This window comes from Phyllobates terribilis, unplaced genomic scaffold (assembly GCF_046119375.1).
Source record: "Phyllobates terribilis strain yellow unplaced genomic scaffold, ASM4611937v1 Scaffold_8__6_contigs__length_399053987, whole genome shotgun sequence".
Taxonomy (NCBI): domain Eukaryota; kingdom Metazoa; phylum Chordata; class Amphibia; order Anura; family Dendrobatidae; genus Phyllobates; species Phyllobates terribilis.
In genome coordinates this window covers 242,583,617-242,602,454 of record NW_027362768.1, presented here as the reverse complement: position 1 = coordinate 242,602,454, position 18,838 = coordinate 242,583,617, and the positions used below count along the sequence as shown (strand labels likewise).

Here is an 18,838-nt window from a genome sequence, read left to right as displayed (position 1 = left end):
GGGCAGAGAGGAAAGCTAAAGAGGTAGCGAGAGGACAGAGAGGAACACTAAGGAGACTGAGGAGACAGCTCAGAAGGCAGAGAGGAATGCTGTGGAGACAGGCCGAGGGCAGAGAGGAACACTGAGGAGACAGCCCAAGGGTGGACAGGAATGCTAGGACAGCCCAAGAGTTGAGAGGAATGCTGAGGAGACAGCCCAAGGGCAGAGACAGACTTTAAGGAGACTGTCTGTGAGCAGAAAGGAGCGTTGCGGAGATGGCCTGAGGGCAGAGAGGGATGCTGAGAAAACTGGCTGAGGGCAGACAGGAGTGTTGAGGAAACAGCTGGAGCTGATTATTATAGTCAGGGGGGGGGGGGTGGTCAGACTCTTCTGTGCGCTCTGGGGGGGGGCGGTCAGACTCTTCTGTGCGCTCTGGGGGGGGCGGTCAGACTCTTCTGTGCGCTCTGGGGGGAGCGGTCAGACTCTTCTGTGCGCTCTGGGGGGGGCGGTCAGACTCTCCTGTGCGCTCTGGGGGGGGGGCGGTCAGACTCTTCTGTGCGCTCTGGGGGGGGCGGTCAGACTCTTCTGTGCGCTCTGGGGGGGGGAGCGGTCAGACTCTTCTGTGCGCTCTGGGGGGGGCGGTCAGACTCTTCTGTGCGCTCTGGGGGGGGCGGTCAGACTCTTCTGTGCGCTCTGGGGGGGGCGGTCAGACTCTTCTGTGCGCTCTGGGGGGGGCGGTCAGACTCTTCTGTGCGCTCTGGGGGGAGCGGTCAGACTCTTCTGTGCGCTCTGGGGGGAGCGGTCAGACTCTTCTGTGCGCTCTGGGGGGGGGCGGTCAGACTCTTCTGTGCGCTCTGGGGGGGGGCGGTCAGACTCTTCTGTGCGCTCTGGGGGGGCGGTCAGACTCTTCTGTGCGCTCTGGGGGGGGCGGGGCGGTCAGACTCTTCTGTGCGCTCTGGGGGGGGCGGTCAGACTCTTCTGTGCGCTCTGGGGGGGGCGGTCAGACTCTTCTGTGCGCTCTGGGGGGAGCGGTCAGACTCTTCTGTGCGCTCTGGGGGGGCGGTCAGACTCTTCTGTGCGCTCTGGGGGGGCGGTCAGACTCTTCTGTGCGCTCTGGGGGGGCGGTCAGACTCTTCTGTGCGCTCTGGGGGGGGCGGGGCGGTCAGACTCTTCTGTGCGCTCTGGGGGGGGGCGGTCAGACTCTTCTGTGCGCTCTGGGGGGGGCGGTCAGACTCTTCTGTGCGCTCTGGGGGGGCGGGACGGTCAGACTCTTCTGTGCGCTCTGGGGGGGGGCGGTCAGACTCTTCTGTGCGCTCTGGTGGGGGGCGGTCAGACTCTTCTGTGCGCTCTGGGGGGAGCGGTCAGACTCTTCTGTGCGCTCTATTGTTCTGCTCCTATAATGGACAACACACCAAAAAGGTTTAGCAGAAGTGTGAACAAAGCTTTCAAAGGGTTTTCCATCACTTTGTAAACTATTATGAGTGTGGCCAGGTGAGAATGAGATGGTGGATGGTGTGGTGTAAGCTGTGGTTGGTGTATTCCATCCCTCTTCTTCAGCAGCTGGGAGGCATGAACACAAGTCAGGCAGCGTCCTGGGGGGGAGGAATATTGGGGGCTCCTGTAGTTGTGGGCAAGAAGGACAGTGTAAGCAATGCCCCCACTGCGTGACGTCATGTCAGCCCGTGACGTTACAGACATAGTAATGTGATGGCCCAGCAGCCAGGAGACGTCATTATAGACCCTGGCTCTAAAGAGAAAAGGGTAAATATATCATTGGACGGGCTCATGTCTGAGGGAACAGCATCGGGCTCGGCTCAAGAAGGAAGAAACCCTTTTAAAAGGTTTCCAGCTGAGGCACTGCAGAGCTCAGCGCAGGCGTGAGCCATGGACGGGAGTGCTGACAGTGCACGCTGCACCGAGCTCCGCCCCATCTGCTGCACGGCCTGCAGGGTAGTGTCATGTGACCGTGACGTCACGCCGGCCTTTCATCCTACAATCAGGCAGCTGTATCCCCCCTGGAAACAACAACAAACCTCCCGTCCTCCGGGTTACATGAGCTGCATCCTCGGGTGCTGACCGCCAGCGGGGCCGGGCCACAGACATGCAGTCCGAGGACGCCAGATACCTGAAGAGGTGACCGCACCGCGGGTGGGGAGGGCTCAGCTGCCGACATAGCTGCTCGGCCTGTCTGATGGCTGTGTGCGGTACCGGAGCGGCTGCTAGCAGTGACCTCTGCAGTCGGAACACGCCCGTACTGCCGGCACACACCCAGTAATGGCCGCACCAGGGGAAGGACGGTGATCTGCCCGGCGGAGGAAAGATGGGCAGAGACAGCAGCGGCGGCCACACGGCTGTCACCTGTATATTATCGGTCCCATAGCTATTGGCTATCTACATCTATCCAGCTAGGCATATCAATCTATTATCTATCAATCTACTATCAATCTATTATCTATCAATCTACTATCAATCTATTATCTATCAATCTACTATCTATCTATATCTATCAATCTATTATCTATCAATCTACTATCAATCTATTATCTATCAATCTACTATCTATCTATATCTATCAATCTACTATCAATCTATTATCTATCAATCTACTATCAATCTATTATCTATCAATCTACTATCAATCTATTATCTATCAATCTACTATCAATCTATTATCTATCAATCTACTATCTATCTATATCTATCAATCTACTATCAATCTATTATCTATCAATCTACTATCAATCTATTATCTATCAATCTACTATCAATCTATTATCTATCAATCTACTATCAATCTATTATCTATCAATCTACTATCAATCTATTATCTATCAATCTACTATCTATCTATATCTATCAATCTATTATCTATCAATCTACTATCAATCTATTATCTATCAATCTACTATCAATCTATTATCTATCAATCTACTATCTATCTATATCTATCAATCTACTATCTATTATCTATCAATCTACTATCTATCTATATCAATCTACTATGTATCTATATCTATCAATCTACTATCTATCTATATCTATCAATCTACTATCTATCTACTATCTATCTATTATCTATCTATATCTATCAATCTACTATCTATCTATTATCTATCAATCTACTATCTATATCAATCTACTATCTATCTATATCTATCAATCTACTATCTATCATCTATCAATCTACTATCTATCTATATCAATCTACTATCTATCTATATCTATCAATCTACTATCTATCTATATCTATCAATCTACTATCTATCTATTATCTATCTATTATCTATCTATATCTATCAATCTACTATCAATCTATTATCTATCAATCTACTATCAATCTATTATCTATCAATCTACTATCTATCTATATCTATCAATCTACTATCTATCTATTATCTATCAATCTACTATCTATCTATATCAATCTACTATCTATCTATATCTATCAATCTACTATCTATCTATATCTATCAATCTACTATCTATCTACTATCATCTATCTATCTATTATCTATCTATATCTATCAATCTACTATCTATCTATTATCTATCAATCTACTATCTATATCTATCAATCTACTATCTATCTATATCTATCAATCTATTATCTATCTACTATCTATCTATTATCTATCTATTATCTATCTATATCTATCAATCTACTATCAATCTATTATCTATCAATCTATTATCTATCTATCTATCTATTATCTATCTATATCTATCAATCTACTATCTATCTATGTCTATCAATCTACTATCTATATCTATCAATCTACTATCTATCTATATCTATCAATCTACTATCTATCTATTATCTATCAATCTACTATCTATCTATGTCTATCAATCTACTATCTATCTATATCTATCAATCTACTATCTATATCTATCAATCTACTATCTATCTATATCTATCAATCTACTATCTATCTAATATCTATCAATCTACTATCTATCTATATCTATCAATCTACTATCTATCTATATTTATCAATCTACTATCTATCTATTATCTATCAATCTACTATCTATCTATGTCTATCAATCTACTATCTATATCTATCAATCTACTATCTATCTATTATCTATCAATCTACTATCTATCTATGTCTATCAATCTACTATCTATATCTATCAATCTACTATCTATCTATATCTATCAATCTACTATCAATCTATTATCTATCAATCTACTATCTATATCTATCAATCTACTATCTATCTATTATCTATCAATCTACTATCTATCTATTATCTATCTATCTATCTATTATCTATCTATATCTATCAATCTACTATCAATCTATTATCTATCTACTATATATCTATATCTATCAATCTACTATCTATCTATATCTATCAATCTACTATCAATCTATTATCTATCTATCTATTATCTATCAATCTACTATCTATATCTATCAATCTACTATCAATCTACTATCTATCTATATCTATCAATCTACTATCAATCTATTATCTATCAATCTACTATCTATCTAGATCTATCAATCTACTATCTATGTCTATCAATCTACTATCTATCTATATCTATCAATCTACTATCTATCTATATCTATCAATCTACTATCTATCTATGTCTATCAATCTACTATCTATCTATTATCTATCAATCTACTATCTATCTATATCTATCAATCTACTATCTATCTATATCTATCAATCTACTATCTGTATATTATCGGTCCCATAGCTATTGGCTATCTATATCTATCCAACTATGCATATATATCTATTATCTATCTATCTATATCTATTAAATGGCAAAATAGAGGTGCAGCACTAGCAATAGAGCAAAAAAGGTTATAGGTGGGTGCAGGGTCTCACGGGCTATACCAAACCTTGTAATAGGGTAGCACGGTAGCTCAGTGTGTAGCACTGTTGCCTTGCAGTTTGTATGTTCTCCCCGTGTTTGTGTGGGTTTCCTCTGGGTTCTCCGGTTTCCTCCCACACTCCAAAGACATACTGATAGATAATGTAGATTGTGAGCCCCAATGGGGACAGTGATGCTGATAACGTCTGTGAAGCGCTGTGGAATTAATGGCGCTATATAAGTGAGTAAAATAAATAAATATGGTGCATCCAGCCTCTATCCCTATTTTTTTAGTCAGACGCAGAGTCTATACATGGCCGGGCCAGTACCACCTATCACCCTGGACCAAGCTGTTGGTAGGTGAGCTGTTGCTGGATCTGTGTATGGATCATTTGGTCTTGCCGGAGCTCTAGGATATCTGACACTCCTGTACACAATTGTACAATTATTACACTTGCTCTGTAACCCTTTAAAGGGAATCTGTCACGTGAAAAAAAAACACTATTAACCTGCAGATATGGGGTTAATAGTGTTCTGAACCTGCCCGGCGCCTGCACTTAGAGCCCCGCTGCTGGGACCAAGTGAACTTTATTCCTCCTGCAGTGTTCGGCATTCAGTCACGGGGACGGCATCGGCGCGGGTTCAGTGTATAGAGAACGGCGGCTGTAACCGCACCTCAGCACCACCTCATGAACGCTGCCGGGAGGAATAAAGTTCATTTGCTCCTGGCAGAGGGGCTCTAAATGCAGTGGTGAAAAAAAACAATGCAATTCTGTCATGGCTTCTTGTGGTTTTCAGTCTTACGCAGTTAAAATGACCTGGACATGTGGTTCTCCAAGTCCTCTACCATTACCACAAGCATGCACAGATATTTCTGTGGCTTAAAAAATTTGAAAAAAAAATAGTTTGCAACTTGCTGAGACCCCTAATGTGTTTATTTGCTCCTCTAGCAGTAGATTACATTGCTGCGATTTTTGGGGTACATACTTTTGTTTTGATTGCTTTTTAATAATTTTTTTCTGGATGATCCAAAAACATTTCCTGTACAGGATAAACAGGTTTATATGTTCATAGATCAGACTTGTTCGGATGCGCCAATACAAAATGTTTTTTTTTTTATTAACTGGGCAAATGGGCTGTGACTTGATGATTTTTTGGGGGGGTTTTGACTTTCTTAATAATTTTCCAAACTTTTTTTTTTATTACTTTTCATTTTCTTTATATTTCCCCTAGACGACCTGAACCAGCAATCTTCAGTGTATGTACACGGTGACTCCAAAAAGAAGACAAAATTATAGCCCCATGATTCAAAACTGAGAGAGCACAGCACAAATTTATTTCCCAGAAAAGATGCACTGCCAATCCAAGTTTTCTATCCAGTCGTGGCCAGAAGTTTTGAGACTGACACAAATTTTGTTTTTCAAAAAATTAACTTCTTCAGTGACATTAGATCTTTTTTCAAGATGTTTCTGAAGAAAAGTTATAAGGGCTTATTCATGCGCTGCCTTTTGGCCGTATGTTTTTCAAGAGTAAAAACACTATACTTTGTAGCACCAGCAAAGTGTATGGGATTTCTGGACTCTCATGCACATGCTTGCAGATTTGAACCAACAAAGTGTTTTGTTGTACGATCTGCTAGGAAGCCCCGCCACATGCTAGTCTTTACAGGAGTACCGTCATGGCATGAATAGGAGCACACAATCAACAGCCAATCATCATGTCACGGGGTAAGGGTGCCCGTTGCAGACGATTGACAGTAGTGTTTGTCAGCTGTATTTCATGGGTTAACAGCAGTTGGAGCTGCTGTTAGAGGTAGATGCTGGCTGTGTAACACTGCCAGCATCTACCATTTGTGGAGCGAGCTCAGTCCCTGAGCCTGCTACATATATCTGCACGCTCTCTGACACAATAGTACGTCATGGGGCGGGAAGGGGTTACATTTTTTCTCGGAGGCAGCTCTGGTCTATCCGACTCTCATTCATATTTGTAGAATTATTTCACTTTCAGTTTATTGATTTACAATGTTTGCATTATATATGCTGTGTGCATTACTTTTCTTTTACCCTTTTATGTGTACAAGGCCCAAAGTTCTGTTCACACCATGTTTTCCACTCTCTATAGAACTGCCAGAGATTTTGGATGGTTTCAACCCAACTTTTATCAGACAAAGTGTATAATAACTACTGGACATCAACTGTGTACAGGGACAAAGGCTTTACTGGGGCAAGTCAGCTTTTTTGGGATCCACGTTGACCCTTCTTCTTGTATTTTAGGAAAGTGAAAGGCGGTAACATTGATGTCCACCCAACAGAAAAAGCTCTTGTTGTTCACTATGAAGTGGAGGCCACTATCCTTGGAGAAATGGGAGATCCAATGCTTGGGGACAGAAAGGAGTGTCAGAAAATGTAAGTGAATATGATGTCTCTGGTTCATGCAGATGCATGTATGAAGAAAGGTTAGCACTATTTATTAGGAATCTGTCACCATGTTTTTGCTACCTCATCTGAGAGCAGCATATGTAGGGGCAGAGACTCTGATTCCTCCGATGTATCATATACTAGACTTCTTGCTACTTTATTATTTTTTATAAAATCATTCTTTTGTCTGCTGTGGATCTCTCAGTTCTCTAATGTAGAGCTTATAACCACACACACTGTGCATAGGCAGTAAACTGCCAATCTGTGATGTGGGTGGGGTTATACAGAGCTCATGAATATGGAGGAATACATGACAACAGGATTACTACTCCTGTAGTGATAATCTCCTGCTGATAAAACAGCAATTGTATCCAAACTACAGCAAGCGGCTCAGTATGTGATACATCACTAGAAACGGGCTTTCTGTCTCTACATTATGCTGCTCTCAGGTTAGGTAGCAAAAGCTTGGTGTCAGATTCCTTATAAAGGGCTAGTCCAACAATTGAAAGTTATTTTGTTGAAAACTTCCTGATTGCTGGGACTCCAGCTTCTTAAATTCTGCAGAGGTGGGCATTCTCAGCCGCTGCTCCTTTCATTCTCTATGGCATGGTGGTGAACTTTTTTTCTGCCTGGGACAATTTGGATATTTCTACCATCATTCGGGACCGTACAACTTGAAATTTACCCTGCTATATGAGGTCAACTCACCCCTAATGTGATGGCTGGAGCTGCTTCTGTGTGGTGCAGGGATGTTTGGGGGCAATAATGTTGCTACTTGTAACTGCTTTTCCAGATTTTTATTGGTCTGGAGCACAAGCGATTCTTTGCTATAAGTTTTGTAAAGAACTCACAGTAAGTTGTACCGAGCACAGATGTACACTATCGTTCAAAAGTTTGGGATCACCCAGACAATTTTGTGTTTTCCATGAAAACTCATACTTTTGTTTATCAAATGAGTTGCAAAATGGTTGGAAAATATAGTCCAGACATTGACAAGGTTAGAAATAATGATTTTTATTAGAAAGAATAATTTTCCCCTTCAAACTTTGCTTTCGTCAAAGAATGCTCCATTTGCAGCAATTACAGCATTGCAGACCTTTGGCATTCTAGCTGTTAATTTGCTGAGGTAATCTTGAGAAATTTCACCCCATGCTTCCTGAAGCCTCTCCCACAAGTTGGATTGGGGTGATGGTCACTTTTTGCGTACCATACGGTCAAGCTGCTCCCACAACAGCTCAATGGGGTTGAGATCTGGTGACTGCGCTGGCCACTCCATTACAGACAGAATACCAGCTGCCTGCTTCTTCCCTAAATAGCTCATGCATAATTTGGAGGTGTGCTTTGGGTCATTGTCCTGTTGTTGGATGAAATTGGCTCCAATCAAGCGCTGTCCACAGGGTATGGCATGGCGTTGCAAAATGGAGTGATAGCCTTCCTTATTCAAAATCCCATTTACCTTGTACAAATCTCTCACTTTACCAGCACCAAAGCAACCCCAGACCATCACATTACCTCCACCATGCTTGACAGATGGCGTCAGGCACTCTTCCAGCATGTTTTCAGTTGTTCTGCGTCTCACAAATGTTCTTCTGTGTGATCCAAACTCCTCAAACTTTGTTTGGTCTGTCCATAAAACTTTTTTCCAATCTTCCTCTGTCCAATGTCTGTGTTCTTTTGCCCATATTAATCTTTTCCTTTTATTAGCCAGTCTCAGATAAGGCTTTTTCTTTGCCACTTTGCCCCCAAGGCCAGCATTCCGGAATCGCCTCTTCACTGTAGACGTTGACACTGGCGTTTTGCGTGTACTATTTAATGAAGCTGCCAGTTGAGGAGCTGTGAGGCGTCGATTTCTCAAACTAGAGACTCTAATGTACTTGTCTTGTTGCTCAGTTGTGCAGCGGGGCCTCCCACTTCTCTTTCTACTCTGGTTAGAGCCTGTTTGTGCTCTCCTCTGAAGAGAGTAGTACACACCGTTGTAGGAAATCTTCAGTTTCTTGGCAACTTCTCGCATTGAATAGCCTTCATTGCTAAGAACAATAATAGACTGTCGAGTTTCACATGAAAGTTCTCTCTTTCTGGCCACTATGAGAGTTTCATAGAACAAACAAATGTAATGCTCCAGATTCTCAACTAGCTCAAAGGAGGGTCAATTTTATAGCTTCTCAAATCAGCCAAACCGTTTTCAGCTGGGCTAGCATACTTGTGCAGGGGTTTTCTAAACATCCATTAGCCTTCTTACAGTTAGCAAACACAATGTACCATTAAAACACTGGAGTGGTGGTTGTTGGAAATGGGCCTCTATACACCTATGTAGATATTGCAATAAAAACAAGACATTTGCAGCTAGAATAGTCATTTACCACATTAACAATGTATAGAGTGTATTTCTGATTCATTTAATATTAGCTTCATTGAAAAAATGAGCTTTTCTTTCAAAAATAATGACATTTCTAAATGAACCCAAACTTTTGAACGGTAGTGTATATTACACTGGAGGTCTCCTCACTGTGCATAATTCATCACCGCTCACATTACATTCACTGAACTCAAGCACTGGGAGATCTGCAGTATGTAGAGTGGCATGTAAAAGTTTGGGCACCCCTTGTCAAAATTACTGTTATTGTAAACAGTTAAAGGGGTATTCCCATGTCCAAGATCCTATGTAATAGATGCAATAATAATATTAGCAAATGCCTCCAATTAGAAATGTAGTATAGTTTTTCTAATTCGTCTCTTTTCTCATGTGCAGGCATTGCAGGACCTTAGGTATCCGTGGTTATGACCACTAGCAACTAGCTGTCACTATATCAGTGGTTGTAGCCATGAATGCCTAAGGTCCTGCAATGCCTACACATGAGTAAAGAGACATAGAGAATCAGAAAAAACTATACTACATTTCCAATTGGTGGTATTTGCTAATATTATTATTACATCTACTACATATTGTGGGATAGGATCTTAGAGCTGGGAATACTCCTTTTAAGCAAGTTGGCGATGAAATGATCTCTAAAAGGGCTAAAGATGACACATTTCCTTTTATATTTTAGGTAAAAAAAAATATTGTAATTCTTTTTACATCTAAAAAATTACAAATAGGAAAATGGGCCAGTGCAAAAGTTTGCGCACTCTTCGAGATTTGTGTGCTCAGATAACTTTGACCAAGGTTTCACACCTTAGCCTGTAAGGATTATGGTTTGTTCCTTATCATTAGGAAAGGACAGGTGATACAAATTTCCCAGCTTTAGAAAAACACAGCCTCCTCTAACCTTGTGCCAAAAAACAGCAGCCATGGGTTCTTCTAAGCAGCTGCCTAGCACTGTGAAAGTGGTGCAGGTCCACAAAGCAGGAGAAGGCTATCAGAAGATAGCGAAGCTTTTTCAATTTGCCCTTTCCTCAGTTCAAAATGTAATGCAGAAATGGCAGTTAACAGCAACAGTGGAGGTCAAGATAAGGTCTGGAAAACCAAGCAAAATTTCAGAGAGAGCTGCTCGGAGGATTGCTAGAGTGGCAAATCAGAACCCCCGCTTGACTGCAAAAGACCTTCAGAAAGATTTAGCAGACTCTAGAATTGTGGTACATTGTTCTACTGTTCTGAGACACCTGCACAAATATGGCCTTCATGGTAAAGTCATCAGAAGAAAACCTTTCCTGCATCTTCATTATAAAATGTAGCATCAGAAGTATACAAAAGAACATCTAAACAAGCTTAATGCATTTTGCAAACAAGTCCTGTGGACCGATGAGGTTAAAATAGAACTCTTTGGCCACAATGATCAAAGATATGTGTGGAGAAAAAAGGGCACAGAATTTCAGATAAAGAACATCTCACCAACCATTAAGCATGGGGGTGGATTAACCATGTTTTGGGGCTTGTACAAATGGATAATGATCCTAAACACAGTCCAGAAATCTCACAGAACTGGAAGAATTTTCCAAGTAAGAATGGATGAAAATCCATCAAACAAGAATTGAAAGACTCTTGTCCGACTAGAAAAAGTGTTTACAAGCTGTGATACTTTGGAAAAAGGGATGCTACTAGATACTAACCATGCAGGGTGGCCAAATTTTTGCATCGGCCCATTTTCCTTTTTATAATTTTTAAAATGTAAAAAAATACTTTGTGTATGTATGAGAGAGAGAGAGGAAGGAGAGAGACAAAGGTTTGCATACATTTCATTAGTATTTGGTACCATTGCCCTTAAACTGAATGACTTGGGTCAAACATTTGGGATGTCCTTCCACAAGATTCTCACAATAGTTGGTCGGAATTTGTGCCCAGTCCTTCTGATAAAACTGGTGTAACTGATCCAGGTTTGTAGGTCGCTAGGCTTGCACCTGCCTTTTCAACTTTGCCCATAAATTTTCAATTGGAGTGAGATCAAAATTTTGTGATGGCCATCCCAAAACATTGACTTTGTTATCCTTAAGCCACTTTGTTACCATTTTGGCAGTATGCTTTGGGTCATTGTCCATTTGGAAGACCCATTTCCGCGCAAGGTATAACTTCCCGGCTGATGTCTTGAGATGTTGCTTCAATATTGCTACATAATCTTCTTTTCTCATGATGCCATCTATTTTGTGAAGTACACCAGTCCCTCCTGAAGCAAAACAGCCCTACAACATGATGCTGCCACCCCCATGTTTCACAGTTGGGATGGTGTTCTTAGGCTTACGAGCTTCTCCCTTTTTCCTCTAAACATAACGATGGTCATTATGGTTATTGACACAATCTTACCAGCATCCGCCATAATCTTCACAAGGTCTTTTGCTTTTGTCCTTGGGTGGATATGCACATGTTGGACTAAAGCACATTCATCTCTGGGACACATAACCCGTCTCCTTCCTGAGTGGTATGATGACTGGACATTCCCATCTTGTTTGTACTTGTCTATAATTGTTTGTACAGATGAACGAGGCACCTTCAGGTATCTTGAAATTGTACCGAAGGATGATCCAGACTTGTGCAAGTCCACAATTCTCTTCCTGATATCTTGGCTGATTTCTTTAGACGTTCCCATGATGCTACACAAAGAAGCAGTGTGCTTCAGGTGTGCATTAAAATACATCCACAGGTGTGTCTCTAATTAACTCAGATGTTGCCAAAAAAACTATCTGAAGCTTCCAAGCAGATGACCTCCTCTAATGAGCAGTCCAGAATTGTTTAAAGGCATAGTAATCTTAGTGTATGTAAACTTTTGACTTTGCAGTAAGTAATAAAAATGCCTTTTTAAAAAGTCAATATATTTTTGCACAAATGTATTCCAGTACACCCCTGGAGTGATTTTCTGTATGTCTAAAAATTTTTGCACAAATGATGTCCCATTTTAGCTGAAAATGTGACTTTTTTTCTTTGAAAAGAAGCTAACAAGGTAATGGAGAAAAATGATGAGCATTTTTTATTCTGCACAAAATTCATGAACAACGTCAGCAAATAGCACCAAACAAGAAAAGTGACTACAAAAATGAAAAAAAGAAAAACACAAATGATGAATCCGTGTTTAACTTTTTGAGATAATGACCCTGTAAAGCAGGGTTCCCCAACTCCAGTCCTCAAGGCCCACCAACAGGTCATGTTTTCAGGATTTCCTTAGTATTACACAGGTGATAATTCCATCACCTGCACAGGCAATAATTCCATCACCTGTGCAATGCTAAGGAAATCCTGAAAACATGACCTGTTGGTGGGCCTTGAGGACTGGAGTTGGGGAACCCTGCTGTAAAGAATCATGGCATTTACTTACATTGTAGGGGGCCACTGCAAATGAATGTAATCAGCTGGCAGGATTATTAACGCTCCCATAGCCTGGTCTCTGTAGCCTGGTCTCTGTAGCCTGGTCTCTGTAGCCAGGTCTCTCTTCACTGCAAAGCAGCAAAAAATTAGTCTTCCGTTAAGTTCACACGATTAGTTTTTGATGCTGCATATGACGCGCCCCCTGGGCCGTGGGGGTACCCAGAGCCGGGCCTCGTAGATGCTGGGGATTGTAGTCACCGTGGCGACGACCCGGTCCGTGACCCAGGGCGGTCAAACCAGGGTAGTGTATGTGCACTAATATCAATGTCCGACTACGCCACCTGTGGATTGCAGTTATTGGTAACCGCCGCTGCGAAGCAGGCCGCTGAAGCTGCTGGTATGTGCAGCAAGGTAGTGTGACTCCCCACAGGAAGAGTATAGCTTCAGGGCAGCGTGTATAGATGATGGTGCAAGGTGTCACGGTGCAAGAATAATCACAGAGTCCACATGATGCAGTCCCAGATCCTTTACTCATGGTTTAAGTAGTTCCAGTTACAGGGCCAGTGTAAGAGCCCACGGCATCCTGTGCTCACGCAGTAAGGTGCTTGGTTGACCCTCAGGTATCTCTGGAGCATTTAGCAGGACCCCCTTCAGTGTGTCCTCTCTGGCCTCTCTCCTTGTACCTCACACCTAGCGGCACCTCTCTCCTGTGTCCTCGGGTCTTGGCGGGCGACGTGTGTTCCGTCCCCTGGCCCTATGTGGCTACTTTCCTAGTGGCTGGTGTGGACGGCCTGCTGTACTTGAAGTGCTGCAGCCTCCGGTTCCCAGTTGAGCCCTGTAGTCTCTCCTGGTTGAGGGACCCGGTTCCCTTCTTCTGGCCTGACCCCCCCCCCCCCTACCTCCTGGCAGCAGCGGGCGTATGGGTGGCGGCTGCACAGCCCGTACCCCTAGGGTTCCTTCGGTTCCTGTCCTGGAGCCTTCCTGCTCCCCTTGCCTCTCTTCTGCTTTCAGGCTCAGGCCTCTTAACTAGGCTGCCTGTGGAGCAGAGCTCGTACGGAGCCCCTGCTTCTGTCACCTTCCTCCTCTGACTGTCCTCCACCACTGACCACCTGAACCAAGATGGTTCCCTGTTTTTATACCTCCTACTACAGTGCTCCCAGGATCTACGTCCTCCACCCATCCACTACCTAGTTCACCCTCTCTAGGTGGTTCCGCCCACTCCAGCCAGGGATCAGGGACACTTGTGCTCTATGTAGGAACATTATCGCCCTGTCCCCTGGAAATGTGGTGTAGTGGATGTAGTGTTAGGGTCCTGAGCCATACTCCTTCCTTACCTGAGAGAGAGATACCACACCTCTGGGTGAGATGCAATACCTCTGTGGCGACCGAACCCTCAGGGGCGCCACACATACTTTCCCTGCTCCAAAAAATGCAGCGTCTTCCACTTCCAGCAAAGTGGATGGGATTTATAAAAATCTCCTGCTCACTGTGCTTTTTTTTTTTTTCTTTTTTTTTTTTACTAAACACAGAGTAAACTGACATGCACATGTCAGTTTAATTTCTCTTGTGGGTATGCTTGTGAATATTGTGGGTACGCTAAATCTATGTGAATATTTTCCCCCTAGAATTGCATTAGATGCAGGAAAAAACTGCATATTGCTTTGAAGTCGGCTGGGTGCGGAGGGGTGCGCTCCTGATTAAGGACATGGAAATAACCCTCTAACTTACTGTTCTGTTACATCTGATTTAAAAATACTAATCTTGAAATCATGTAAATCAATGATGGCAAATACTATATGGTAATAATTCATTTTCACATTTTCCTTTCTCTCTCTTTTTTGTTTTCTTAAAGCATTCGTTTGAAAAGTCTTAATGCCAACACTGATATTTCTTCCCTGGCAAGGAAAGTGGTTGATGAATGCAAGCTCATCCATCCTTCAAAGTTAGCTGAAGTAGAACAGCTTCTCTATTATCTTCAGAACCGCAGGGATGGCTTAACTGGTAAAGGTGAGGATATAACCATTTTCTAGTTTTATCAGTAAAACAGATGTACAATACAAAGTTATATTGTGGTACCGTGTTAGCCAGAAAAATCAATGTAAATTCTTTTATGGCCAAAAATGACAAAAATATTTGTCAAAAGGTATCTCTCCGAGAATACTTTTTTCATTTTTGGGCATAAAAGTATTTACATCAGTAAAACCGGAAACCTTTCTCAGTTATCCTAGTTGTTGGACACAGGTCAGATTTGTAAAACCCCAAATGTTGTAAAATTCATGTGGTTGCAGATCAGTCTTGTCTAGTGTATAAGAAATACAATATGGATATCCGGCTACGCTGCAGATTTTCAAATCGCTCCAAGCCCATTTTCTTTTGCTGAATTGTGTGTTTTTACCAAACTGAACCTGTCATGCTGTTTGAATTGTAAGAGCAGACTGGTAGCTTTAAAGGGAACTTGTCACCAGGTTCGTCCCATATGAGGTAAGGCCAGTACTTCTCAGCCCTGATATACAGCATTCTACTATGCTGTATATATGCCCCCAAACCAGCCTGCAAGACAAGAAAAAGACCTCTAAAAGGGTCTGGTACTTAAAATCATTGTCTTCTGTTAACCATAGTTTTACGTCCAAGGCAATAAGCGCAATCATCATTGCTTTTATGGAAAAGGCTTTACAAGCAAGGATATTGCTGCTTGTACTGCTTGTAAGATTGCTTCTAAATCAACCACTTATCAGATAATCAAGAACTTTAAAGACAGGTTCAATCGCTGTGAAGAAAGCTTTATGGCACCCAAGAAAGTCAACGGTCAAGTGCCAGGACCTTCACTAAGACGCCTTCCCGAGGTTAGTTTTTTGAGTGCGTGTGGTGTCTGTTTCCACGCGTACTGGAGACACTGACCACACGTAGACCCATTCAAATGAATCAGTCTGTGCACATGTCAGTGTGTTTCCATGGACCATGTGTCCTTGGGCAAAACACGCTGACATGTCTGTTTTTTACCCACAGCATGGGTCGCAAAACGTCCCGCATTCGTGTACAGTGATGACACACGGATGACATCCCTGTGTCATCAGTGTGACAGGTACCAGCACCTGGGAATCAGCGGTACAGTTAGCGGTCTTCCCAAGCGCTGGGTGCTGCAGGCGTCTGTTATCATTGTCACCTGCTGGCGCTGCGATCAGCTCTAGCAAGGGACAATGATGAGAGTAGTATTCTGCTCCCGCTGTATCCTGGTGTAAAAATAACAATAAAATAAAATCCTTATACTCACCTGTCCGAGCCACCTGACCGCTCACTGACTTGCTGCAGCAACCGGGCCCCGGAGCTATGTATACGTTATACATAACCCTGGCCATTCAGCGCTGCCTCTCTCCATTCACTGTCTAGTGACATGGAAGGCCTGTGGGCGCGTCCAACTAGAATGCGCGGCCTCGCACAATACAAGTATATGGAGAGTGAGGCCACGCCCACTGGCCGGGGTATGTATAACACATACATACCCTACGTTACCGGGTCTCACACAGTGCCTGCTCTGGGAGGATTCATAAGTTGCAGTCACACAGAGTGACTGCAGACTTATCACTTTTTACCGGATAACCCCTTTAAAGGCTATGTTCACACGCTTTTTTTCTGCAGGCAAAACCTACTCTTGACAATGTAGAAGCTGCTTACAGAAAGCAGATTTTGCTGCATTTTTCAGGAACCCAAAGTTCAGCTTTGCTTCCACCACAGAAGCATGAACAATGCAAGGTGTTAGGCCAACAATGCAAAACATATGTGGAAACATAAAAACATTTTTGAAAAAAGGGCAACTTGATCAAATTATTTAGTGGAAAAAGATTTTTATGTCGGGAAAGATAGTTACTATTCTAAACAAAAAAAGTTAGAATGAGTTCATGAAAAAATACACCATTACAAATGTAACAGCGAGGGGAGGTGAATTGGAATTACCTAAGACACTGGCAGAGCATTGAGTTAGTAGGACACTGTTTACTTTCACACTTTGGTCAGCCCTTGAGATGGTCAGGTATTGTTCAATCTCACACCTTGGTCAGCCAATGTTTTCTTTGATGCCTCACTAATTTAATTAAACTGTACTAATCCTAACAGCCTTCTCATGTGAGAACACCAAGACATTTTGGTTTAAACTTGGGAAAATCACAAAAATAAATGTGTTTTCACAAACTGCTGTACATGCTTTTTAAAAAAAAAAAAAAAAAAAAAAAAAAAAATGCAGCAAAACCTGAGATTTGCGTTTTTTTGCTGCGTTTTTGCACTTACTCATTGCTTTCTGTGGGTGAAAAGACGCTGCAAAATTGCTGAAAGAAGTGACGTGCAGCAGTTTTCCAATTTAGTCAGGAAAACAGCGAGAGCGGCGCAGCTTAGGGGAGTAGTAGTGTCCTCAGCCGAGCCGGGGCTTCGTGCTGTGTAAAAAATAAATAAAATAAAAAAAGTAAAAAAAAAACACTATCCTCACCTGTCCGGTGCCGTCCGGTCCTCGCGATGTCCCCCGGCGATGTGATTCTCCTGGTGGCCGGCGGTACAATGACGGGAGTGCTCTCGCTCCCGGCAGTGTACATTGCTGCGCTGCCAGGACCTGAGGTCACGTGAGCTCTCACGTGACCTCAGGCCACATTAAATACATTCTAGTAGTCAAATTTCTGTTGCAGAGACTAGCGATTCCACAAGATAATTTGACATGCTGCGGTTCTGAAAGACACGCCACATGTCAGTGTCCATGGGTGATCCGCAGCCTCAGATGCACGCATAGTGGACATGAGATTTCTAGAGATCCCATCCACTATGCTGTAACATCTGGACGCTGCGGGTTTGACGCTGTATAAACACGCAGGGTCAAACCCGCATCGGATCCTGATCGTGGCCATGTACCCGACTCACCCGCAGCATGTCAATTTCAGTAGCAGACACGCTAGTGTCCGCTGCAGATTTTGACCGATTGAAGTGTCATTACATATGGTGGATTCACATGTACCTACAATAAAAGTGCGGCATTAGAACACCGCGTTTTGGGCGCAGCAAAAATACGCTGCATTCAAAGCGCTGCTTCTTGCTGTTCGTGTGGACTTAGCGGCTAACTAAACAGCTGTGAGCTGTTAATAATAGCCAGGGACCATGTTTGCCTAATGGCACCTTCCTAGGCTAAAAACAGCAGCTCACAACTGCCCCAGAAATTACATGAATGGAAATGCTAATGAAGATTGGGTGAATGGGACTAACTGACACCTAACACTTTTGTTTGGTGATGACAAGGTGTCAATCAGGCCGTTTCATCACCAAACTTAATTAAAGAGTTAAATGAACACGCAGACACAGAGCAAACACTTTATTTGAAATACAATAGACACATTCTTAAATTAACCAATATACTCACCCCAGTTCTGACGGTAATCCAAGGGTTAAGCAATGTCCCACGTTCCTTTTCAAATAACTTTATTTTGCTCCAAAAAGCATTCATTGATGTACAAAAACGCGGCAAACCGCACATTTTTTTCTGCAGCATTTTTCCTGCCAAGGAGATGCAGAAATTTCTGCTTCAAATCCTGAACGTGTACACATAGCCCAAGGCTATGTTCACATGCAGCAGCCATACTGTGACTGTAAAGTAGCTGAAAACCACAGTAACCCTGTGCTGCTGTGGTCTTTTAACAGTTTCTCACCCATTTTTTTCATTTTTAAGGGAAATTGCTGGTTCATCTACAAAACAAATTGTTAGTGTAAGGAGCTGTCAACTGCTGATGTGGAAAAAACACTGAAAAACCCTTCAGCTAGCTATTATATTTCCATACAATAGTTAATAAATGTTGTATTTTATTAAAAACGCGTAACCCTGCATCTAATACAAGAGCAATGTGT

At 42.7% G+C, this 18,838-nt stretch overlaps 1 protein-coding gene across 2 annotated transcripts in view; it reads left to right on the top strand.

Annotated features, from left to right (window-relative positions):
* The first annotated feature begins 1,900 nt into the window (after positions 1-1,900).
* Positions 1,901-18,838, top strand: part of KIFAP3 (kinesin associated protein 3) — a 176,076-nt gene continuing 159,138 nt past the window's right edge. Inside the window, exons 1-3 of one of the 2 annotated variants that reach the window (XM_073644084.1) lie at positions 1,901-2,112; positions 7,090-7,221; positions 14,817-14,971. In XM_073644084.1, coding sequence (XP_073500185.1) covers positions 2,081-2,112; positions 7,090-7,221; positions 14,817-14,971 — 319 coding nt within the window. In that variant the 5' untranslated portion in view covers positions 1,901-2,080. The remainder of the gene's footprint in view (positions 2,113-7,089; positions 7,222-14,816; positions 14,972-18,838) is intronic. The other variant, XM_073644085.1, reaches the window with a different exon arrangement.